At 45.4% G+C, this 25,684-nt stretch overlaps 1 protein-coding gene across 3 annotated transcripts; it reads right to left on the reverse strand.

Annotated features, from left to right (window-relative positions):
* Positions 1–1,314: 1,314 nt before the first annotated feature.
* On the reverse strand, positions 1,315–25,617 carry D2HGDH (D-2-hydroxyglutarate dehydrogenase). Of its 3 annotated transcripts, XM_037908693.2 has the most exons (10): positions 25,478–25,617; positions 19,413–19,822; positions 17,130–17,187; positions 14,856–14,995; positions 13,955–14,148; positions 9,297–9,465; positions 8,350–8,493; positions 6,954–7,096; positions 5,321–5,486; positions 1,315–3,802 (listed from the first exon to the last, which is right to left on the reverse strand). In XM_037908693.2, the coding sequence occupies exons 2-10, from the start codon at positions 19,813–19,815 to the stop codon at positions 3,543–3,545; spliced, it is 1,677 nt and encodes a 558-aa protein (XP_037764621.1). In that variant the 5' UTR covers positions 19,816–19,822; positions 25,478–25,617; the 3' UTR covers positions 1,315–3,542. The 3 variants fall into 3 exon arrangements, with proteins under 3 accessions (XP_037764621.1, XP_027685400.1, XP_037764622.1); XM_027829599.3 differs by lacking the exon at positions 25,478–25,617 and having other exon boundaries at positions 19,553–19,673; XM_037908694.2 differs by lacking the exon at positions 25,478–25,617 and having other exon boundaries at positions 14,856–14,894; positions 19,413–19,472.
* Between the last annotated feature and the right edge of the window lie 67 nt (positions 25,618–25,684).

Below are 25,684 nucleotides of genomic sequence, written 5' to 3' on the forward strand. Positions count from 1 at the left end.
GTCCTAGACAGTAATATGCACATCTTCATTCTGTAGGGATCCATTCTTACAGGGACTCCCAACTGAAAAGCTAGTTAGTTTCACAAAAGGATTTAAAAGCAGTTTCAGGGCTAACCTTATCCCCAGAGGCCCTGTGCCAACGCGTGTGGTTTTACAATCCCCTTACATAGCCCCTCTCCCATTCGACTAGGGGAAGCAGTGAAACTGTCTACACACAAAGTGCTATTGAATGCATAACCAGCATTTCCTAGAATTATCTGTTTCTTTGATTCCTCTTCTCCAGTGTAAAATATGAAACGTAATCAAATGGAAATGTAGCATTTTATACTTACCATGGACTTACAGTTGTTTAGTGCCAATCTCTTCCCATTCAATAAGTACCTAAATTGTTTTCAATTTTTCTGTCTTTTTAGGATGCATTGATTTTTATGGAGTCATGATAGTGACTTTATGGCAAAATCTGAAAGAATTTCCATTCTAAGCCTGAATTGAGACACACTACCTATCCTGATAAATTCTTTCCACCTGATGTCTCTTTCCTGCCCTGTCTGAAGCTCCTGTGGAATTCTACCTAAGTTGGAAGTTATCCAGTCACGCCATTTTTGAGGTATGTGACTCGGAGTAACTGCTCATTTTCCAAGACTAGTCCAACCATTTCTCATTTCACTTTTAAGTCAAAGACCTTGCTGTGCAAAATGGATCAACACTCTAGCCCTCATGAAGAACTCATGCACAGGATTTGTTTCACCAAGTTTGGTTTCCAAACTATGGACAGCCTGACTGCTTCCCTGCCCTGAGAGAAAGGATAAGGGGAAGGAATCTCACTGGCAGGTGTAGCTCGCCAATTCCAACCTGGTTACAAGGGAGGTGGAAGCTGCTCTTTTTAGAAGTGAGAACTGGGGTCTACAACAGAGAAGTGGGTATATGTTTGGAGTAAACACAGTTACTCAGATTGTGGGAGTGGCCAAGTTGCACTTGATGCAGGACTCATACAAAGGACGCTATATGCTACCTTTGTGCTTCCCAGGTTTTGGTACCTTTAAATTGCACTCTCCTGCCCCCAAAGAGCCATTGAAGCAGACGGAAATAGAACATAGCCGTACTCTGGCCATGCCCACTATATATCCCCTGGGAAACTCACTCAGCCAGAGGAATTCCTGCAGGAGCAGATCTGTTTGAGTTACAGTTTCTGTGCCACTGAGTTGTACAAAGGGGCTGTATCGGACCAGGTTGTGTAGGTTTTGGTCAGAGCATAATAGGAGCTTCTGCTTATACTAAAGACACAAGGAATAAAACCTGACTGGTGCCATCATATTAAAAACAAATCAGTCTTTATTTTTATTAACGCTTATGTTTTATCAAGCTTCTTACAGTCATAAAAAAACATACATTCATTAGAAGATCACTGGAAATAACACCAAGATCCTCCAGCTGTTCTCCTAAGAAAGATTATGAGGTCTCCAGTTAGACTAGGGTATAATACTGGCAAAACATTATACAAGGTTTTGTGAATTAAAATAGTGCAATTTTTTTTTTTTTTAATTCTGATCAAGTTTTAAATAGTCAAACCCCAAGTCCCTGCCAGATAATCATACATTCACTGTAAAATGTTCTCATTAAATGTAAATGATTGTCCTGATCCAGAAAAGGTTCAGCTCAGACTTGTTTTCGGTTAGAACAATGAAATCCCACAAGCCTGGCCTGGTAAACACATGCCCTTCTGCACTTCTCTCAGGCCTCTGGCCAGCATGGCTACTTCCCATGTACCACTGCCATTGGTTGCGCTCTGCCTATTGGTGTATTGTGGCCAGAGGGGGAAGAGTTCATAGTCGTTACAAGGGGATCCTATGGATTTAGGTCATGCAGACAATCTGTTCCTCAATTCCACTGCCCTTCAGCAGGCCAAGCCCCGCATTTCAAATGGGGTTTTATTTGCATATTTTTGGTGCTGAGGAGCTGCCAGTGACTAAGAGGTATGGAATCATGCTACCGATGTGTAGCCACCTTTCCTGCTGCCCAGCTTCTTAACTCCTATTTCTGTACAATCAATGCACCTACATTCCCCTCTCTGCTGTGCAACACAGAGGAAGGGAGCAGAGATGTTGGTCAAGCGGCTAATAGCCCCAATCCACGAAGAAAATTAATGTATATACCCTAGTTAACACGTATATTTTCTCCTTTCCCTTCCTTCCGGATTACCAAAATGCAAGCATAACCAGATGCTGTCTTTATAAACTGGCCTCTTCTATTCCATGGTGCCCCAATACGATCTTTGCCATCAAAACAGCCTAGTTTGATACATAATCACCAGTTTAGCCAAAATCTAATGAAAAACTGCAGTCTACTTCCATGAATTTACAAGATCTGTGGACAGGATGATTACATTCTCTGTTAAACCAAGCAAGGGCACGGTGAATGGAAGGGGCAAAATTCTGTCCTGGTAAAGGGGTAAAATTCTGGCCTGGTTAGTCCAAAGCTGTCTTTGGCTCAGGGTGTTGTTGATGGGATGCTGTTTATACCTCTGATCTCAGGTTTGTAATATCTGTGTGAAAAGAAAGATTACAGAGGGGTTGACATTACTGGAAACCCTACTCTGGGTACCAACTACAGTATTTCTAGTGTGCCTATAACTGTAGTATCCAAGTGTCAGCACAAATTGTTAACTCTGGCTTGGCGCTAGTGAGGCAAATGCTATAAAGAAGCCCTAAACACAGCTGATCTCAGCTGGGAGTTATAGGGACAAAGATATGATCATGATGCCCACTAAGAGCTGCCTGTTGGACACCTAGTGGAGCTTAGCAAATTATTACCACTGCCATGAATTTACCAACTGTGCCAGGATTACCCACATACATACAGCTATGAGCAAGTGAGGGGCAAATACCTATAATTCCAGGATCAGGAACAGCACTGCCATAATCCTGCCATTTACACTCCAGAGATTAACCAGAATTTAATCTTCCATTTCCATAGCTGACTGCACCCACAAATCACATACCTAGATTGAAGAGGCCTAAGCTGCAGGTGTAATAATTTGCACATGTAAAATTGTAGGCCTGTGTTTGAAAACAGGCTGTAAATTGTCTTCCTATGCAGAGTAAGCAACACAGAGATTTTAAACTGCCCCGCTGCCAGAAAGTGATAGAAAGCGCAGATGGTCTACCAAATCTAGACGCTGCTTACACTTTCTTCTTGCTGCGTGTAGCTCTTGCTAACATCCACGAGCACGGACTATGAATGAAATAACAAAACAATCTAAAGTACAGAGGAAAAGCCATCAACAGAGCATTAGAGAGTTAAGGCTTTTCAAGGGTTCTACCAGCTGGACTGGGATGGGAGATAATTCTAAGCACTGCAGCATGGGAGGGACTGGCAGGTAAGCCCCATATATACAGTCCTTTACCATTTCATTACAATCATAAAGTGAGCAAAGCAGCTTTGAAAATTGTTGTTCAGTCTGTCAGTGTCTAAAGTGCAGTTATGAGCTAGAGATACAGTCGATACAACAGGACATACACCTGTTTCTCAGCAGCACGAAGCTCTCAGGAACTAGCTGGCAGTGTCTTGTAAGGGTTCAGAATCCCTTTGGGGTCCAACATGGCCTTGACTTGCTGCATGAGAAGGACTGCCTCCTGTGGCTTACTGTATTGAATGTAATGCTTCTTCTTGAAGCCCAGTCCATGCTCTGCACTGATACTGCCATTATACTGTGCAGTCCACTTGTACACAAATGGCTCAATGGCATTCAGCAGGGAATGGCTGTAGGACTCAGCTGTGATGTTCAAGTGCAGGTTTCCATCTCCTGGAAGAAAGCATAACAGAGCTGGGTCTGAGATGGTTCTGATAGAGAAACTGAATGACCCTGCTATGGAAATTTATCATTGGCTCTGCTGTGTAACAAAACAGCAGAGTCTGTGTTATGTCCTGAGAGCAGCTGTCCATTAGTATTCTACAAACAGTGGTTCCTCTCTTCAGACAGTTATGTGCTTGAATAACTCAGAAGGTTTCCTAGCTATTGTGCCATCTCTAAGAAGTACAGTCTGTCAGAAAGCCCTCACAATGTAGAGTAAAATAACTTTCCATTTCCTGATTTTGTGCTTTTAGAACTTCAGCCATAATATTTCTTGTGGCAAAGATTTATCTACAAGTTACTTCATTAGGATTGTGACATTTTAATTTACCCATACCACATTATTCAATCTCTTCCAATTATATTTTTGCAACCATTTAAATCAGGGGTTCTCAAACTGGGTGTCGGGACCCCTCAGAGGGTCACGAAGTTATTACATGGGGGGTCATGAGCTGTCAGCCTCTATCCCAAACTCTGCTTTGCCTCCAGCATTTATAATGATGTTAAATATATTTAAAAGTGTTTTTAATTTATAAAGGGGGGGGGGTTGCACTCAGAGGCTTGCTATGTGAAAGGGGTCACCAGTACAAAAGTTTGAGAACCACTGATTTAAACGTACCTCTGGGTTACATTAATAGAGTTATGTTTTCTTTTGGGCTGCCTCTGAATAATGATCTTTGATTAACATCTAAATATCTATAGACTATTTGGGAATCAAGATAAATCTAAAGTTTTTAGTGATTCATGTTCACTTTGGAAGCTCTCCCAAAAGGGAACATGACTCTTGACATTAATAAGTAGAATTAAAAATAATAATCCAATTTGTTATATAGTCAAATGTGTACAAAAGACAACCTTTATTAAGCAACCTCCTCTTTAAAGACACTGCTCTAAAATATCTTCAAACAGAGAGTGCTTAACAGTGCTCCACTTCTAATGACAGCTCAGCTCTGTTAAACAATCCATTTGTCTGTCTCCGGAGTAGCTGAAGTCAAGTTTCATTACATAAATTTCAAAATATCCCTTTGCAAATTCCAAGGCCTTTTTATCTCAGTTGTATTATTTTAATCACTTTCTTCTGGTGGTTAATGGCTCAGCCATAATTGGTTTACAAATATTGCTACTCCCTCTAACAAGGACAGTGGTTACCTACCAAACATTTACATTTATTATTTTACTGTGCAGATCAAACTTATTGCCCAATTAAATCTACCCAAAACACTAGATAAGGAGCTACAAGGCAACATCTCTTTGAATAACTTCTTATACTGTGCTATTTTTGTTAGTAATTGTTAATGTTATGAAATCAATTTTTCCATTAAGCATAGGGATCATGTCTGAAATTAGTGGATTCCCACAAATCCTCACATCTCCGACTAGAGCTATAGCTCTCAGTCAGCCAATACCATCTAGTTTCCGTTTCTTACAAGCTAAACTACAAAAGGAAATCTGTAATGTTTCCCAACTCACCTAGATGGCCATAGCCAACCACATTCTTGGCAGTCTTGCCCAGTCGAGCCCTGGTATCAATCACAAGGTCATATAGTCTCTCCACAGGGAGTGAGATGTCATATTTGTAAACACAGCCATCATGAGTTAGGGCCTCTGTGATCCGCTCCCTCAGAGACCACAATATCTGTGGTTCATTGGATCAAACAGGATAAAGCGGAGCGAGAAAATTAAAATGAACCAAATACATCAGATTTCACTCTTCATTAAGTTTGGGGACAGGGGAAGAGGGGCAGGGAACGGTTATCCAACTATACGAGCTACTGTGATGGCCTTATGTTCTCCCTCTGCATATGTATTATCTTACAGCTCTCAGAAACATCCATTTATATTTGTTTGGCAAATTGGCACCATCATATGGTGGAACTATGCATGAGGTCTCTAAATTCAGCAATTTCAGATAAAGCAGTACTGGTTAAAATAACTGACTTGCTCAGTACCCTGCCACTGCAGTCTTTGGTTCCCATGCACCTCAGTCCTGCCTTACCAGTACCCTGCTGTCTCAGCCCCATACAAACCATCTCAGCCTTGACCCACAGCAGCCTCTGGCTCTACATACGGGGCTCCTATCCAACTTTGACTGTGTTTAGTTCCTGTCTCAGAGAAAGGAGAAAACATATAATTTCATTTTCCTGGATATTTTAGAATGGCTAATTTTCTGTCTAGAGTCAATACTCAGATCTCCTGCCAGTGCATTGGCTGCAAGGGAAGGGAAAGACTATGGAAGCATCTCCCCATAAACATTCACAAAGCCACCTCACTGTCCTCTTTAAACTCTCCATTGCCAACAGGGCAACAAAAAACCACAATGGTCAGGCAACTGGTGTGCAATGACCACTGCTTATCATACTGACCAGGAGTGTCTCATTGTTTCCTTGTGCTCTCCTGTTGGTTTGCTGTACCTATCTGTTGTCTCTTGTCTTGTATTTAAATTGTAAACTCCTTGGGATGGCGGCAACTCTATTATGTGCTGATACAGTGCTTGGCACAATAGGGCCCTAATACAGGACCCTAGGTGCTACTATAATGTAAATAATAATCATCTCAGCTCTATGCTAGTACTCAAAGTTTGCTTCCCATACATGAATGCAACATGCTGCTGAGACTGAGAGTCCAGTCCAACACAAGATCTTCCACTATACACACCACTGTAACATATTCCAAGGAAGTGAGGGTCAAGGTGTTGTCCAGCACTGCAAATCTTCCCACTTCTAAAGAGGAATAGGGTTATTCTACTCCATCACCTGTCAGGCTCTCTCTATTGTTTTGTTTTGCTGGCTAAGGAAATGAGGAATTTCTCTACTACTTTGTGCTCAAGCAAAATTGCATGCCTAGAGAAAGAAGATTCAGCACCTCCTCATTAACACCATAAGAGAGGACTATGAGGAAAATATTGGCAGAACATTTGAAAACAGCCAAAAAAATTGTTGGCATATGTTTCACCACATAAACCAAGCTACAGCTTGTCCTCCTGATGTCAGGAGACTTGGGAACTCCTAAGCCACAGAACAAATTGTTTAACCATTCATCAGTGTAAAGTACAAACCCAAATAGAGAATTATTCCATGAGTGTTTGTGTAGGACAGGGAATCACCTTTATTTTCTTATCCTCTGTAGCCACAGTCCCATCTGTCACCAAACCAGAGGCCATGACATGTTCCAAGAAATTGTTCAGCTTTTCTTCATCATGGGCAGAATTGGAGCCTGATGTTTCAATTAAAATATAAAAGGGGCTTCCTGGAAATGAGAGAGGACAGAAAAAGAGAACAGCCAGTAGAAGATAGGGATTTAATTCAGACGATTAAAAGGTCATCTTGAGAAGTCACTGGGTTAAAAATAAAGCAACATTCTCTACAGTGACTCCTTTTGTATAAGGTAGAGGGCTGAGATAACTGATCTTCTCAAGCTTCAGCATCCTTTCACCATTCCCTATAGGAATTCTGCTGGCCAAGGCAGGACTGAAATAGCTGGGAATGCCTCCAGAGCTGTGATATGTGGGAAGACCCCCCTCACGAACAGCCGCTCTGCACTCTGCATTGGCTAGAGCGCACAGAGCTCTAGACAGAGCACAATGGATGCGATGTCCTCGACAGTTGGAAATTCTGCAAATATTTTTCATCTTGTCAGAGTATCTGCTTTGTGTTTGAAAGTGAATGTTTCAGAGTGATACTATCCATCTGTATGGAAATAAACTCTGCTACAAGGCATGCAGCTAATCTGCTGCTTCCTTCAGGTTAACCAATGTAAATAAAGTCAAAAATTCTGGAAGGATGCACTTTCCTGCTGCATTTCACGTAGGTTCCCTCTGAGGAATCCCTCTCTGTTACTCTATAGCCTTGATGCTACATCAGTTGCTCTATGCACTGCCCTTGTTTTAATCACTCTTTATTGTAGCAGCTACTGTTGAGATGGGGCCAATAACTTAAAATAAAATACGCCCTCCTCCAATAATACAAAAAATTATGATTCATGTGATGTTTGTTTGAATGTCTCAGAATGACTAAGCTGGGGAGACAGGGAAGTTTGCTCAGTGATAAATTGTTACAATGTTACTGGAATTTATTCAGTCTATTTATTAGGTTGTTGTCTCCTTCCTACTCCACAGGACCAGACATAGTCCCTATGAAAAGCTGTCTTTTTGCTATCACTGGAGAGACCCCTTAATATCTGAACATGTAGGCTAAACGCTTCTCTTGCCCTAGCAGAAGACTAGCTGCTCCATGGCAAGGTTGGAGTGCAGTGGTGGAACAGTGTGGGGAAGTCCAGACCTCAGTTAACCTGGATACTGGACTCCCTTCTCACCTTTGGAGAGACCTTTCTTTAGATCACCTAAGTATTTAGCCCACCATTCCCTACCTCCTCCCAAAAGAAATCCCCAGAAGATATTAGGTCTTTTTCCACAGCACAATAAAACATCAGGATACCTGGGTTCATAGCAAAGCCTTATACTCCAGATCACCTGTCTATGCACAGTACATTAATTCTAGTACCTGTCACTGGTTTGGACAGTTTGAGGTGGCTCTCAACCAATTTCATGCACTTGTCATCCATGAATTCGTATGCAGACAGGATCTCTCCCAGCATGCCTTTGCAGGTAGTGAAAGTTCCAAGAACCTGAGAGAAACTCTGACAACCTTTCCACAGACGACAAACACAGAAAAAATTAAAACTGCTAACATACTAAAAAATATTACCTGGCTCAAAATAGTTTGTCCAGGGTCCAGTAAATAATAATTAATGATGTGTGCTACACAGAACGCTGTTATAAATGTTTGTGATGGTAAATGTTTAGAGTAGACCATGCAAGTACACCTCTTACCTGACTGGTCTTTTTCATACCAATGATTTTTAGCAAACAGGACACCTTGGATCCTATCAAGATGCTTAGGGCACCATTTCCCTATTCCCCAATTATCTGGGCCAGAAGGGTGGTGAAGCAAGGAAGTGGTGAGGCAAAATATAACCAGTATAGCTAAGCACTGGGTCCCTTCCCTTCTCTACTTCTACCTACCATTTTTCTACCTGAGAATGACATTTTGCCTGCCAGAGCTAAGCTAAAGCTCAAATGGCATGGTGACAGGTCCCTTGGGAATACCACAGATAAGAGAGTTTTTCTAAATCCGTGACCACAAGTATTTTAATACACACCACCAAACTCTCTCAAATATTTTGTTATTAGAAATAAAATCAAGTTGGTGGTTTACAGCAGTTTACTAACTTGTGCCTCTCTCAATTCTCATTCTTTCCCTGCTTCTTCTGTCACTGGTTTCAGCAGTAAAGTTATTAAATAACAGCCCCCAGGATCACAGGGCAGCTTCATCTCCAGTAATATACCCCAAATCAATCTCTTGGTCCTCTGATACTGTATGAACAGCATTGTATATTGTTTCTGGTTACCAACACCACAGCTGAAGAGTGAGAGAGGGACAGAGCCTACCTAGGAAGGCCAGATTCACAGACTTGGGTTTCCGTGGACAGAGGATAGAGACAGCAGTAATGACCCCCAAAGTCCCCTCTGACCCAATGAAAAGCTGCTTCAAATCATAGCCAGTATTATCCTTCCGCAGAGAAGCCAAGCAGTTCAGAATGGAGCCATCAGCCAAGACCTGGCAGAGGACAAAGAAACAATACTGATAAACCCTTCATTTCCAATTACATAAATACACACAGGTGATGAGCTGGTGTGAAGAGACAAGATGATCAGAAGCTGCAGCAAACCTCTCAAGAGAGCCCTGCATGGATACATCTGATCCATAAAAATGGTCTGCAGATATCCACAGATTTGCAGGGCTCTACCCCTCAGTGCTGCAAAGTGGTTATATTCTTTTTTCCTTCTCCAATTGTTGTCCATCCCCACACGTTTTCCCTATCACTTCTTCCACATAGCTCTCCCCGTCCAAGGCTCTCTCTCATCTACATCCTGCCCATTTTGCTCCACCAAATTCCTCTCTTCCTTTCATGCTCTGCTCATGTGTCTCATGTAAAGCAAGGAACAGTTACACCAATAAGAACAGAAATGTTTTTCATACCAATCAGTGATCTTTCTCCAATGGACATAATCAGCCACAGTACGTAGATTTTAGCTTAGGACAGCTGATGTAACCAATGAAAGTAAAGTGCCAGTTTTGAAACAGTGAGGGTAATTAATCATCAGAAGTAGTAAGTTCTCCATCATTTGAGTCCTTAAACCAAGATTGGATGGGTTTCTAACAGGTATGCTCTAGTTAAAGATTGCCTTGACTTCTTAGACACATCAGAGATGAAAAAGACCACCTGGGTCATGTAATCCTCTCTCCTGCCAATACTGTTCTTTACAACAAACATACTAGTGAATTTTTCAGTCTATCTTTAAATGTTCCAAACACCAGGACTTCCAGAAGTAAGCAGACTATTTTACAACCTAATAGAACTATAAGGCATTCAACCAACACTTTTCTGTGTTTTAAGTGAACTTCATTAATAGGCTGGTAGCACAACCTATTTTGCCAAACCTTAACGGTTTGCGCTGACATTTTACATGCACGTTGTCTGCCTCAGCCCTGTATCATAGAATCATAGAATATTAGGGTTGGAAGAGACCTCAGGAGGTCATCTAGTCCAACCCCCTGCTCAAAGCAGGACCAACACCAACTAAATCATCCCAGCCAGGGCTTTGTCAAGCCGGGCCTTAAAAACCTCTAAGGATGGAGATTCTACCACCTCCCTAGATAACCCCTTCCAGTGCTTCACCACCCTCCTAGTGAAATAGTTTTTTCCTAATATCCAACCTAGACCTCCCTCACTGCAACTTGAGACCATTGCTTCTCGTTCTGTCATCTGCCACCACTGAGAACAGCCTAGCTTCATCCTCTTTTGAACCCTCCTTCAGGTAGTTGAAAGCTGCTATCAAATCCCCCCTCACTCTTCTCCTCTGCAGACTAAATAAGCCCAGTTCCCTGCTGGTTTTAAGATTATATAGCAAGCGGGCACTAAGAGATAGCTACAGGTAGGATCTCTGTAAGCAGAGGTACAAAGTCACGATTTCCAAGTTTTAACTAAAAGAGCTCTCTCCCCACTTCTTAGCACTACAAGGCCATCTAACATCATTGGATGTCACCAGTAAGACAATGGTTAAAATAGGATGTTGAGAGTTAACTTTTAAAATATCTCTGTATCAAAAAATACTCATGTAAAGTCTTTTAACAACACTATTCAGGAGACCTAGGAAAGTAACATTTTAAGGATGGCTGGAAATCTGGACAATCTGACAGCATAGAACCACTCAAATGTAGGGCAGGAAGTAACCTCAAAAATCATCAAGTCCAGCCCCTTGTGCTGAGGCAGGACCAAGTTGTGACACCCTGGCACCCTCTTATTCACCGTCATATAATTAGGATATGTTTTGCACAAAGTATGCCTTGTGAGGTACCATTCTAAAAGTCTTGATCTGATAGACATTAATCTTTCGTTGGATTATATGTGCTATCATTGTATGTGAAGTTATGAAATTTGGCTATGTATGTGTTACTGAAACATGTTGTGAAAACAGCCACAAGCAACCTTTCAGGTACAACAATAAAAAGACCAAACAATGTTAATGGCTTATTGAGGAAACGCACACAAACACAAGGATTACCCCAGGAGCTGTGTACAACAGAAACCTCTCAGAGACAGCACTACTGTTTGGACCCAGGTCACAGCAAAAGAGCTTTCCAGCAAGTAGAAAAAAAGATATAAAAGGGGGAAATGACAACATGAACGTACCTCACTCTCCCTATAACAACCTGTGCACCTGAAAACACCTGAGGAACAAAGACGGAACTGGGGGAAGTGATGGTCCCAGGCTAAAGGAATTTCTAGCCTATGTATGAAAACTTGGGAAACCGAAGCTGCTAAGCAAAGGCAGCTTGTGCCTTAAGAATCTGCCAGCCTGTTTATCACTCAGGGTGAGAATCTGCCAATCCATATCCTACCTATCTAGTATGTTAAACTCAGTTTGCATTTTTATTTACTGCATAATCTGCTTTGATCTGTTTGCTATCACTTATAATCACTTAAAATCTATCTTTTGTAGTTAATAAACTTATTTTATGTTTTAATCCAAAACAGTGTGCATTTGATTAAGGTGTCTGGGGAAAATCTCATCTTGGTTACCACAAGTGTGCATGGTCCTCTTCACATTGAGGGAGACACAGACCGAGCGTTAAACCCATATACTGTCCAGATTTGACCAGGGCAAGACGGTACTGGTCTGTAGTCCTAGGCTGGGAAGCTTGTGGTTAAAGAGTCTGCCTGTAACTGCAGGTGGGTGTGTCTCTATCTGTGTGAATGCTGGTGAAAGTGCAGGCTGGATGGCTTTGCAGCTTGTCACAGCAGTTAAGTGTGAGAGGGAGCCCAGGCTGGTGGGTCAGAGGGCTTAGTGGTACCCCAGTTCCAGGCAGCATCCCAAGGGCAACCCATCACACAGGTAAACCTAGACCATCCCTGACAGGTGTTTGAAGGGTTTTAAGAACAGGCTGGACAACAGGGGATTCCACAACCTCTCTTGGAAGCCTTTTCCAGTGCTTAACTACTCTTAGAGAGGAGGAAAAACTTTCTAACTCCAACCAAAATCTGACATTACACCCATTACTTCTTGTCCTCCCTTCAGTGGACATGGGGAATTGATCACAGTCCCCTTTATAACAGCCCTTAACATACTGGAAGACTTATCAGGTTCCCCTCTCAGCCTTTTCTTCTCAAGACTAAACATGCCCAGTTTTTTTAACCTTTTCTCATAGTCCAGGTTATCTAAACCTTTTTATCATTTTTGTTGGTCCAGAGGAGAGCACTGTTCTCTCTAATTTTTTGGATCCATGTGCAGAATGAATTTCGTTATGTGCACCAATATGGAGCTGATGCGTGGTGGGGGTGGGACCGAGGGCTTTGGAGTGTGGGAGGGGGCTCAGGGCTAGGGCAGAGGGTTGGGGTGGGAGGGGGGGTGAGGGCTCTGGCTAGGGGTGCGGGCTTTGAGGTGGGGCTGGGGATGAGGGGTTTGGGAGGGGGGCTCAGAAGTGGGGCAGAGAGTTGGGTGCATGGGGTGACTGCTCCAATTAGGGATGAATGCTCTGGGATGGGGCCAGGGATGAGAGGTTTGGGGTTCAGGCTGCCCTGGGGCTGCGGCAGGGAGAGAGGACTCCCCCCAGCCCTCTCTCTCTGCTGCAGCTCGGGGCCAGGTGAGAGGCACTTCTCCCTGGCTGTGGCAGCTCTGGCATGCCTGGGCTGGGGGAGGGGCTCTTCTCCCTGGCGGCTCTGGGCTGGGCCAAGGGAGGGGATCCTCTCCATGACAGCTCCAGCGGGCCTGGACTGGGCCAGGGCTCCTCCCCCCGGCTGTGGCAGTTCTGGCAGGCCTGGGCCGGGTGAAGGGCTCCTCTCCTCGGCAGCTCCAGCGGGTCTGGGCTGGGCCGGGGGAAGGGCTCCTCTTCCCGGCTGCGGCCGTTCCAGCAGGCCAGGGCTGGGTGAGGGACTTCTCTCCCCGGAAGCTCCACCGGGCCTTGATAGCCTGCAGTGCAGCTGCACAGTTTACAGGGGAATTTAGCTCTAGACTCTCTTCAGTTTGTCCACCTCTCTCAAAGTGTGGGCCGACAACTGGACACACAGTACTCCAGCTGAGGCCTCAACAGTGCTGAATAGAGCAGGACAACTACTTCCCGTGTCTTACATAGCACACTCCTGTTAATATACCCTAGAATTACATTAGCCTTTTTCACAACTGTATCACACTGTTAACTCGTATGCAATTAGTGATCCACTATAACCTCCGATTCTATTCGGCAGTACTACCACCGAACTAATTATGCTCCATTTTGTAGTTGTGCATTTGATTTTTTCTTCCTAAGCATAATACTTTGTACTTGTCTTTATTAAACTTCATCTTGTTGATTTCTGACTAATTCTCTAATTTGTCAAGGTCATTTTAAATTTTAATCCCATTCTCCAAAGTGCTTGCAACCTCTCCCAGCTTGGTGTCGTGATGTACATTTCTAGAATAACAGGAATATAAAAACAGGATGTTGGCAGGATACAGGATGGAAAGAAGTTCAGATACAGAAAGCAGCTACAAGACACTCATCTTACCACTTCCAGTCCCAGAACTGTCCCTCGGAGAGAGCCGTACCTCAACAGCCTCAGGCCTCCTGCATTTGTTGCCACATTACCACCAATGTGGCAGCTGCCCTTTGCCCCAAGGTCAAGTGGCATGATGAAGTCCAGCTCCTCCAGATACGTGTTCAGGTTCTCTAAAATACAGCCAGCCTGGCAAACAAGGATTCCTGAAAACACAAGAATCAAGCTACAATTTGACACACAGAAATGGTCTCCTAAAGAGGCAGGACCACGGTAAGCAACTAGGACCTCCTCTTTCTCCAAAACTTCTACCCTGATGGTACAATTCAAATCCAAAACAACTCTTGTCATGGCTCTAACTCCCTCCTACTGAAGTCTATGGGAGTTTTGACACTGACTTCAGGAGGCAAAGGCCCTGGATTGGTATCTGGAACACCGGGGTACCAAATATTTCTCTCCCTTTAATTTTCCCTTACCTAAACTTTTTAAGAACTTTAATGTTCACATCAACCAGAGGTTTTCTCATTCCCCAAGTCCAACCACATATGCATACTTTTCCCATTTCTCTCCTCCACAAATGCCAGTGCAGACTGGCCATAAACCTGGCAGACCCTTTCTTCAATACAGCTGTAATTTATGTCCTACCCTTTACTATCAGATCCAGATAGTATCACATATAGATTTCTTAAACAGATACTGGGATGAGTTCAGGTACTCCTTTTCCTTCCCCCAGTCTCCATGTACTATCAGAAACAACATCTGAAGAATCCTGGATTCAGGAAGCCCCTGCTGCCTCCTCGTGGTGCTGCTGGTCTGGATCCCTGCTGATACTACACTAAGCACCTCTCTGAAGGAGGGCAGGATTCAGAGGACTAAAAGATGAGCCCTTTTACATTAGAAGAAATATATTTACCAGACACACTGTTGAAGCTGATGACCTGGTTCATCAGAGCTGTGGAGAGAATAATCTCATCAAAGACAGGAACGCTGCCCCCCACAAGGCCAGTGTTACCTCCCTGGGGGTTTACCGCCAAGTTCCTTTTGTTACAATACCTGAAAGGGAACACATTGTTCAAAGGTCACACTGCTCAGAGCCATGCCCCACTTCCCTTCTGCGTGCCTCTGGGAGATTTGTTCTCACATGCACATGTGCAGTTGGATGAATCGGTTGTCCTCATTAACACTAATTGTTTCAGTCCTAAAAACTGAATTTGAGATGAAGGGCCAGTTTCAGATAGAGAGTGAGAAAGCACAACTCCTGCTGATGCCAATAGGCCTTGAATAAAGGAATATAAATGTAAGACCATCCCTTTTTTTGCAGTTTCAGTTGTACAATAAAATATTTTTACTCCCAACAGCAGTCAACTCCTTTTAGAAACTAATTGTTCATGAGGCTACCTTTGTTAGCAAATCTCTATCACACTGCTGTGTGTTCTTTCCACCTCATCACATGGGATTTTCATTTCTTTGGTTTTGCTGGGGCTCCCGTGTCCCCCAGCGCAGCGGTGTGTGGGAGCTCCAGGGTCCCCCTGCCCATGGGACTGGGCAGCAGCGGGGAGTTCCCCTGCCACCGGGCAACTGCAGCATCTGTCAGCCACCCGCTGCCTGCTGGGCAGCTGCGGGGAGTTCTCCCACCTGCGGCTGGGCAGCTGCAGGGGGCCCCCTGCCACGGCTAGGCAGCTGCGGGATCCGCCGGCCACCTGCCACAGCTGGGCAGCTACGGAGTCCCCCCCACCAGGGTGAAGGCTGGGAGCTGTGGGGGCAGGGCTGGCTGGGAGCTCTAGCCCCAGGTTAGAAAATGTCATGGAGGTCTCAATGGAAGTCATGGAATCCGCGACTTCTGTGACCTCATCGTAGCCTTATTTATAGAGAACTATGGGTGCATACAGGACATCTTACAGAACAAGTAAAAAGACAGGTCTCTGCCCCACAGAGCTTACAATCTAATTCCAAAATTGCAGTCTAAGTTAATTCCCTGCTTAGACCTCATACACATGTACAGGGTGGAGGATTAAGAAAGGACTAAGAAAAGAAGGCCAATTAAGACTCTTAGAGGGAATACAGGATACTATCAGGAACAGCTGTTTACTAGCAAGGCGCCTTCAAGAAGGTAAAGTGCCACAACCAGTTCTTACACAGCTGTGATGCATCTCAGGATAAGGACTATCTAGTTATGTAAAAATATTTTTAGTTTCTCTTGTAACTAATGGACTTTAAATATCTCCTCTAAAACCTTTTAGAACTCGGAAAATATGGTGTTCTTTTGTTGCTGAACCAAGAGACATCCTGAATCCTGCAAGTTCCAGTTGTATTAAGTGTACAAAGCTGCAGTGTACTAGGAAATATTTCAAAAATGCAGATCTTGATGGTAGAAGGTTTTAGGGTCACTTTACACTTTGTTGTAACACACCTGGTATTGGGCTCATACACTGTTGTAAAATATGATCAACCTTTTTAACTGTCTGAACCACCAAGTGGTGAGCCTGTGTACTGCTGCTAAATTAGGGCTCGATTCTACACCCAGTGACACCTAGGAAAGTATTGTCATTGACTTCAATGGATACAGAATCAGACCTTCACGTTCAGGAGCTGTTTGAAGCTGGGATCAGGCTCAAGGTTTCTCTGGGAGGATTTATTTTGAATCTCTTATTTTATCTTCCTTTTGTTCTCCTAATCTCCTTTTTGCCCTTTGGCTATTTTTCTCCTTCAGCCTGAGCTTGTTGTGACCTTCCGAGGGTGGTCCCTTCCTGCTACTGGCACTGTTTCCAATTAGGTCAGTTCAGTGGAGTAGAGAAATCACTAGTGATGAGACGTCGCCCTCTAAACCCCACCCCTGCTGCACACTCTACTACTTAGTATTTTCTAATCAGGGCCACAGGTGTGTGGACCTGAGAAGCCAGATGTTTCCCATTTGGCATTTATAATATTTGTTAGTTGTTCTCAGTGATCACATTGCTAGTTAGGAACCCATTACCTTCCCTAACCATTGGAAAGCTCTCTTGGTCTAGCTTTTATAGTTAGACTGGATTTTGCTCATTCATGCACATTACCTGGTTTCTTGATTAAATCTGGTATCAATGTCAAATGATATAATGAGAAAGTTAGTAGAACAGAGCAAAGACAGAATTCAGAGATAGTAAAATAGAAGCACTAAGTAGCAAAGATCAGTTAAAAAGATGTAAATTACCTGAGAATCTCAGATACCTCTGCTGCTGTCCGTGGCCTCAGCAACATAGTACTGCAGCCTGCAATGGAAGTAAGGTATGGTAAAATCAATCTGAAGCAAACATTGTGGCCAAAAAGAAAAACCTGACATCTTTTGGTATTTCTGACACTAGTGGCAACAGAACATGCCAGGGCCACCTGCACGATGAGGTTCAATTATGAGGTGAGGTTACTTGTTCCTTGGTCTAGGAGCACAGGGAAAATCATGGAAGAAACATGTTCCTGCAATGCTCCAATAGTAACCAAACTCACTGATCAGAAATGACAATGATCGGCCGCAAAGGGAGCAGTGTCCTATAATAACAGGAATAATACCGAGCTCTTATATAGTGTTTTTTATCTATGCTCTCCAAGCACTTTACTAAAGAGGTAAATATCATTATTCTCATTTTACAATTAGTCAGAGTACGTTGCTATGGTGAGGACATGAGATGGTCAGAAAATAAAAGAGATTAAATGGCAATAGTTTTGGCAAATACCAGCTCTCACGTGATTGGATTTTTTCCCACAGAAGAACTTGGATAATTGGCCAGATGTAATAATGGGTGACTTTCACCTCTCCCTGAAGTACTGTACACATAGTCTGCTACAAAAAGCAGGGTTCAAAACGAGGTAAATCACTGGTAAGGCCCTACCAAATTCTCGGCTATCAAAAACGTGTCACGGACCGTGAAATCTGGTCTCCTCCCGTGAAATCTGGTCTTTTGTGTGCTTTTACCCTATACTATACAGATTTCACGGGGGGAGACCAGTGTTTCTCATATTGGGGGTCCTGACCGAAAAGGGAGTTTCTAGGGGTTGGAAGGTTATTTTACGGGGGGTCACAGTATTGCCACCATTACTTCTGTGCTGCCTGCAGAGCTGGGTGGCCGCAGAGTGGCAGCTATTGGCTGGGTGCCCAGCTCTGAAGGCAGTACCCTACCATCAGCAGTGCAGAAGTAAGGGTGACATACCATACCATGTCAACCTTCCGCACTGCAGCCTTCAGAGCTGGGCAGCCAGAGAGTGGCGGCTACTGACTGAAGATTTAGCGCTGCAGGCAGCAGAGCAGAAGAAGGGTGGCAATACCATACCATGCCATCCTTACTTTTGCGCTGCTGCTGGTGGTGGCTCTGCCTTCAGAGTTGGGATCCTGGCCAGCAGCCACCGCTCTCCAGCTGTCCAGCTCTGAAGGCAGAGCTGCCACCAGCAGCAGCACAGAAGTAAGGATAGCAGTACCGCAACACCCCCTACCATAATCTTTTACACACACACACACACACCCAACTCCTTTTTGGCTCAAGATGCCTACAATTACAACACTGTGAAATTTTATATTTAAATAGCTGAAATCATGAAATTTATGATTTTAAAAATCCTATGATCGTGAAATGACCAAAATGGATCATGAATGTGTTAGGGCCCTAATCATTGGTCTGCTCCACAGAGACAAATCTTAAATTTCCTAAATTAGCTCTGCTCAGTCTGGCGTTCTGCTTCATTGCCTTGGCATTGGCAACCATGAAAAACGTATGCCATTTTCCATGCTAAGAGAATAAATAAGTGGAGACACGAAAACTCCAATAACAATCACCCTCTCAAAAATAAGTTAGCTGTGTTGAAGACTGAAGAATAATACCCTACTGTAGGGTATTTTAACACCTTGCTCTAAATACTCACTGGGTCAGTGAGTTTAATGATGATACAAGGCAAGTACTTTATAGAGCTCTCTCACATATCTACAGGCACCCTTGCATTTTTAGACTAATTTTCAGGGACAACATCCAATAGCTCCATCTTGAGGATAATCAAAAGAAGATTTGACTATCTGAAGATTTCAAATGAACACCCTTATTTTTAAGGTGGATACCATACTCTAAAAGAAAAAAATAAAACATAATTGACTGCTTAGTTGATGAATTTCACTATAAATGAACTATTTCAAAAGCAAGGTAAAACTTTGGGTATATGTAAACAAAAACATAATTTAACAGTTAACCAAAAGAGCTGATTGGGAAATATTTTTTGTTCCAATGAAAAATTCTGACAAAAATGAGAGTTTTGACCCAAAAAAATTCATAGGAAAGTATTTTTTGAAATAAAAATTTCCACCAGCTCTAATAACCAAACTTGATTTTGTAGGATTTGTATAAGTAAGTAGCAGCACAAACTTGGCACCAGAGTTGATGTTTCTGCCTACAGATTTTTCATACTGCTAATCATGGTGAAAAGGGAGTAGGGTGTGTCAAAATGTTAAAACACCTACCTCGGACTGACTGCAGCCAGTCCACATTAAACAGTCTCAGTTCATCTGGGTCTGTGATGACTCTACCAGGTATAAGGTGCTCAAAAAAAGCTAAATCACTATCAGAAACATGAGAGAAGGGCAGCCTCTGCACACCATACCGCTCACTAGTCAGCATCACTTCCTTGGGGCTGATGGAGGTTGTAGAGAGAGCTCCCTTGCCCAGCAGACTGGTGCCCGATAGGATGGGTGGCCTGGACACTGGTATCCTGTATAGCTCTGCTAGTTTCTTCTGCTTAAGTGTCCACTTAGCAGTAGCACTGGTCCACACTGCCAAAGATCTCTTATGGCCGTTCATCTGCCATCTTGGTAGGGTCCAACAACACCAAACCAAACGAAGCTGGACGAGAGAGGAAACTGTCATGGTTGCCCTGAAATGCAAACAGAGGATTAACACACAGTTTCAATTCTTCCTGCTGCTCTCCAGGTCCAGGGAAAGTCATGCCTGACTAATCTAATTGCGTTCTATGATGAGATAACTGGTTCTGTGGATGAAGGGAAAGCAGTGGACGTGTTATTACTCGACTTTAGCAAAGCTTTTGACACGGTCTCCCACAGTATTCTTGTCAGCAAGTTAAAGAAGTATGGGCTGGATGGATGCACTACAAGGTGGGTAGAAAGTTGGCTAGATTGTCAGACTCAACGGGTAGTGATCAATGGCTCCATGTCTAGTTGGCAGCCGGTATCTAGCGGAATGCCCCAAGGGTCGGTCCTGGGGCCAGTTTTGTTCAATATCTTCATTAATGATCTGGAGGATGGTGTGGATTGCACCCTCAGCAAGTTTGCGGATGACACTAAACTGGGAGGAGTGGTAGATACGCTGGAGGGTAGGGACAGGATACAGAGGGACCTAGACAAATTGGAGGATTAGGCCAAAAGAAATCTGATGAGGTTCAACAAGGACAAGTGCAGAGTCCTCCACCTAGGATGGAAGAATCCAATGCACAGCTACAGACTAGGGACTGAAGGGCTAGGCAGCAGTTCTGCAGAGAAGGACCTAGGGGTGACAGTGGACGAGAAGCTGGATATGAGTCGACAGTGTGCCCTTGTTGCCAAGAAGGCCAATGGCATTTTGGGGTGTATAAGTAGGGGCATTGCCAGCAGATAGAGGGATGTGATCATTCCCCTCTATTCGACATTGGTGAGGCCTCATCTGGAGTACTGTGTCCAGTTTTGGGCCCCACACTACAAGAAGGATATGGAGAAATTGGAGAGAGTCCAGCGAAGGGCAACAAAAATGATTAGGGGACTGGAACACATGAGTTATGAGGAGAGGCTGAGGGAACTGGGATTGTTTAGTCTGCAGAAGAGAAGAATGAGGGGGGATTTGATAGCTGCTTTCAACTACCTGAAAGGTGGATCCAAAGAGGATGGATCTAGACTGTTCTCAGTGATAGCAGATGACAGGACAAGGAGTAATGGTCTCAAGTTGCAGTGGGGGAGGTTTAGGTTGGATATTAGGAAAAACTTTTTCACTAGGAGGGTGGTGAAACACTGGAATGCGTTACCTAGGGAGGTGGTGGAATCCCCTTCCTTAGACGTTTTTAAGGTCAGGCTTGACAAAGCGCTGGCTGGGATGATTTAGTTGGGATTGGTCCTGCTCTGGGCAGGGGGTTGGACTAGATGGCCTCCAGAGGTCCCTTCCAACTCTGTTATTCTATGATTCCTGTATGCATAAAAAACTAGATTTTTCAACTAACTGACTTGCCACTGTTCTTTATGGAGGCAGAACTATAGGGAAAACCTAGCTCCCTCAGGGAGTAAAAGGTTGTTCATATTTGCAGATAGGATAGTTTCAGCATCATCATTATATTATTGCACACAATCAACCCATCTAATATCTAGGAAAATCCAGACTTAAGTAGGAGGGAAACCAAAGCTTCTAGTATTACTGGAAATTCCCAATGAAATATACATGATATATCATGTTTCAGAGTGGTAGCCGTGTTAGTCTGTATCCGCAAAAACAATGAGGAGTCCTTGTGGCACCTTAGAGACTCACAAATTTATTTGGGCATAAGCTTTCATGGGCTAGAACCACTCCATCAGATGCATGGAATGGAAAATACAGCAGCAGGTATAAATACACAGCACATGAAAAGATGGGAGTTGCCATACCAAGTGGGAGGTCAGTCTAACGAGACAATTCAATTAACAGTAGGATACTAAAGGAGGAAAAATCACTTTTGTACTGGTAATGAGAGTGGCCCATTTCAAACAGTTGACAAGAAGGTGTGAGTAACAGTAGGGGGAAATTAGTATGAGGGAAATTAGGTTTTGTAAAGACTGGGAGTGGATGGGTCATTAGGAGGTCATAAGGAGGTCGTCTGGTCCAGCCCCCTGCTCAAGGCAGGACCGATCCCCAACTAAATCAACACTCATCCTTAGGCCACTGGCTCAGTGCTCACAGGGACAGTAGTGGGATCCTGCTGGAGCACAAGACAGGGGGCAGGCCTCAGCTGCTGCTGGCACTGCTGGGCAGCACATGTAGTCAAGGTGATATCCTGCCTACTCTTGACTGCTGGCATTTGCTGGGGTACACGCTGCCCTCCCTACCTTGCCCAAGTCCATGTCAGCCACCCCGTGGCCCAGGGCACCCTGCCACACTGAGAGTAGAGCTGGCATCTGTGTCACTGGCGCTTCCCTTTGTTGGCTCAGGAAGGATGGTGGGAATGCCAGCCGCCTCACAACAGATACGTCTGACTCTGTTGCATGCACGAGCACCCAGTGTGGGTAGGGAACTGTGTGGGGAGAAGCAGGCCAGGCTGCAGCGGGGCCAGCAGTACTGCACCCATAGCCTGGTACACTCAAAATATGCAGTTGCCAAAGATCACATACTGGCCAGACTCTCCTGCTACAAGATCCACATGAGGTGGGGGTTGAGGGGAGCAGGGAGGGTGTCATATCTCCCTGCTTCCCTGGGCTGATATGTGCAGGACCTGGACTCCCCCCCTACCCCCCTTCTCCCCCTGCTCTCCCACTCTCAATGTGCTGGATATGACTGGCTGGACCTTGCAGCAGTACCTCAGCCACACCCCCTTCCTGCTCCATATGCCAAAGGTTAGGGAGGTGGGGTGCACCGCTTTATTCCCCTTGGGGACATCTGGGCCAGGATCCTCAGCTGTTGCTCCATTGCCTTCCCTGGGGGCAGAGCACAGCCTAGTGGGATGTGGTGCCATTCATTATACAAGATGAGGGACATGATGGAGGTGGGCTCCTCCCACTCCCTTGAGCTCATGGTCTTGAACACCAGGGAAATGTGGGGCATGTCACATGTAACGGTGGGTATGTGTGTGTAACCCACACCAGACATCCTGAGTTCTCAGGAGTGGTCAATTCTACATTGAGTCCAGGGGCCAAGGGGGAAATTCTGAGGGAAAGGGCTTCTGGCCTTTTCACAGGCTTTGTTGCCCAGAGCAGGACTAGGACTCCTAAAATGGCATGAAAAGAAAAACTGGGTGGGGATAAAAAAAATCACCCAAAAGATTATAACCAAAAAGTTCCTGCTAGTTTCCCTGCAGAAATGGCCCTCACCAGTGCTCAGCTGTGCTGGTACCACCCTTCAGTGCATCTGACCCCTGGCGTTTACCTTGAACAGCAACGCTTCCATCCTGACAGATTTTCTCTCAAGCTGGGGACCCACTCTGAGAAATCCAGAAGCAACCACTTTAATTCTTCCCATTATGGAGCAAAACAACTTGAGTTCTGGACTGCCAAAAAGGCCAATGGCATTTTAGGATGTATAATTAGGGGCATTGCCAGCAGATCGAGGGGCAACAAAAATGATTAGGGGACTGGAACACATGACTTATGAGGAGAGGCTGAGGGAACTGGGATTGTTTAGTCTGCGGAAGAGAAGAATGAGGGGGGATTTGATAGCTGCTTTCAACTACCTGAAAGGGGGTTCCAAAGAAGATGGATCTAGACTGTTCTCAGTGGTAGCAGATGACAGAACAAGGAGTAATGGTCTCAAGTTGCAGTGGGGCAGGTTTAGGTTGGATATTAGGAAAAACTTTTTCACTAGGAGGGTGGTGAAACACTGGAACGCGTTACCTAGGGAGGTGGTGGAATCTCCTTCCTGAGAAGTTTTTAAGGTCAGGCTTGACAAAGCCCTGGCTGGGATGATTTAGTTGGGGATTGGTCTTGCTTTGAGCAGGGGGTTGGACTAGATGACCTCCTGAGGTCCCTTCCAACCCTGATATTCTATGATTCTAATTTCCCCCATACTAATTTCCCATCTTTTCATGTGCTGTATATTTATACCTGCTACTGTATTTTCCACTCCATGCATCTGATGAAGTGGGTTCTAGCCCACGAAAGCTTATGCCCAAGTGAATTTGTGAGTCTCTAAGGTGCCACAAGGACTCCTCGTTGTTTTTGATGATATATCATGTCTTTCATTGAGAAGTGCATGTATTATAATGTGCTCTAAAGGTCCTTCAAAGCAGTTTTCGCTGAAGGACAGAGCTTCATGTTTAATGCACCACGTCATGTGCTGCTTCCTGAGAACATACGCCCTCAGCCCTTATGCTGCACATGACATAATTGGTCTTTTCCACAAATTCTACCCACAGCTCAAGCCTGCTTCTCCCCTGTATCTTGCCCTTGATACAGTACCCACATATAAACTCCTGAAGCCTGATTCTCCCCTCCAAGGCACAATGCAATGGAGAATCAGATCCCTGTCTGTGTGTCTCCCATGACATTGGGTACATCTGCAAGAATCTATAAACTGGGATACTTATTAATCTGTAAGAATCCAAAGAACAAATATCTGACCAATCAACACCATTTGGTGGCTGTCTGGAACAGAGACTGCATGGGTGGTGTTTATGCATGCATAGAAATTACAATTCAGATAACCCCCACCAACAAGGAGCAGATGTAAACTACGCCAATGACCAATAAAGGGGTGTGGAAGATCTAAAGCCTTAGTGCAAACTGATAAGTCAAACAAAGAACGCACACTGCCAAGATACGGGGGTGGGGGTGAAAGCATTACACACTGCCTCGGGGAGGGGGGGGGGAACGAGGCGCACTCCACATTGCCAAGATATGGGGGTGGGGAGGAAAGCATTGCACACTGCCTCGGGGAGGGGGGGAGAACGAGGCGCACTCCACACTGCCAAGATATGGGAATAGGGGGGAAAGCATTGCACACTGCCGGGGGGGGGGGGGGGGAACGAGGGACGAGGCGCACTCCACTCTGCCAAGATATGGGGGTGGGAGGGAAAGCACTGCACACTGCCTCGGGGGGCGGGGGGGGAGGCCCACTACACACTGCCAAGATATGGGGGTGGGGGTCAAAGCACTGCACACTGCCTCGGGGAGGGGGGGGACGAGGCACACTCCACACTGCCAAGATATGGGGGTGGGGAGGAAGCATTGCACATTGCCTCGGGGGGGGGGGGACGGGACGAGGCGCACTCCACACTGCAAAGATATGGGGGGGGGGGGGACACTACACACTGCCTTGGGGAGGGGGACGAGGCGCACTCCACACTGCAAAGATATGGGGGTGGGGGGGAAATACTACACACTGCCTTGGGGAGGGGGACGAGGCACACTCCACACTGCCAAGATATGGGGGTGGGGGGACAGCATTGCACACTGCCTCGGGGAGGGGGGGACGAGGCGCAATCCACACTGCCAAGATATGGGGGTGGGGGGGAAAGCATTGCACACTGCCTCGGGGAGGGGGGGACGAGGCGCACTACAGACTGCCAAGATATGGGGGTGGGGGGACAGCATTGCACACTGCCTCGGGGGGGGGGACGAGGCGCACTCCACACTGCCAAGATATAGGGGTGGGGGGGAAAGCACTGCACACTGCCTCGGGGGGGGGGGACGAGGCGCACTACACACTGCCAAGATATGGGGGTGGGGCGGAGCACTGCACACTGCCTGGGGGGGGGTGCAACTCTAAGGGGGGGGTGGACGCTGACAGGGGCGACCCAGCAGCTGCTGCCCGCACAGGGCTCTGATACGTTGCCCGCCCGCGCGACGCCGGCCTCTCGCCCCATTACCGAGGCCGGGACTGCGGCCGCTTCGCCCGCCACGTCACACAAAGGCTCCCCTCAGCCGCTTTGCGTCCGGCCGACCGGTCTCCCGCGCGTAGCCTCCTGAAAAGGGACTCACGACGGGGCGGCGCCAGGAGCCAGAGCGATGGGGGTGGGGCCAGGAGCTGTGACGCAAAACGCTGCACATGCGCACACCTGGTCCAGCGCGTCCTG

The sequence above is a fragment of the Chelonia mydas genome, chromosome 9 (genome assembly GCF_015237465.2).
Source record: "Chelonia mydas isolate rCheMyd1 chromosome 9, rCheMyd1.pri.v2, whole genome shotgun sequence".
In the NCBI taxonomy this organism is placed as follows: domain Eukaryota; kingdom Metazoa; phylum Chordata; order Testudines; family Cheloniidae; genus Chelonia; species Chelonia mydas.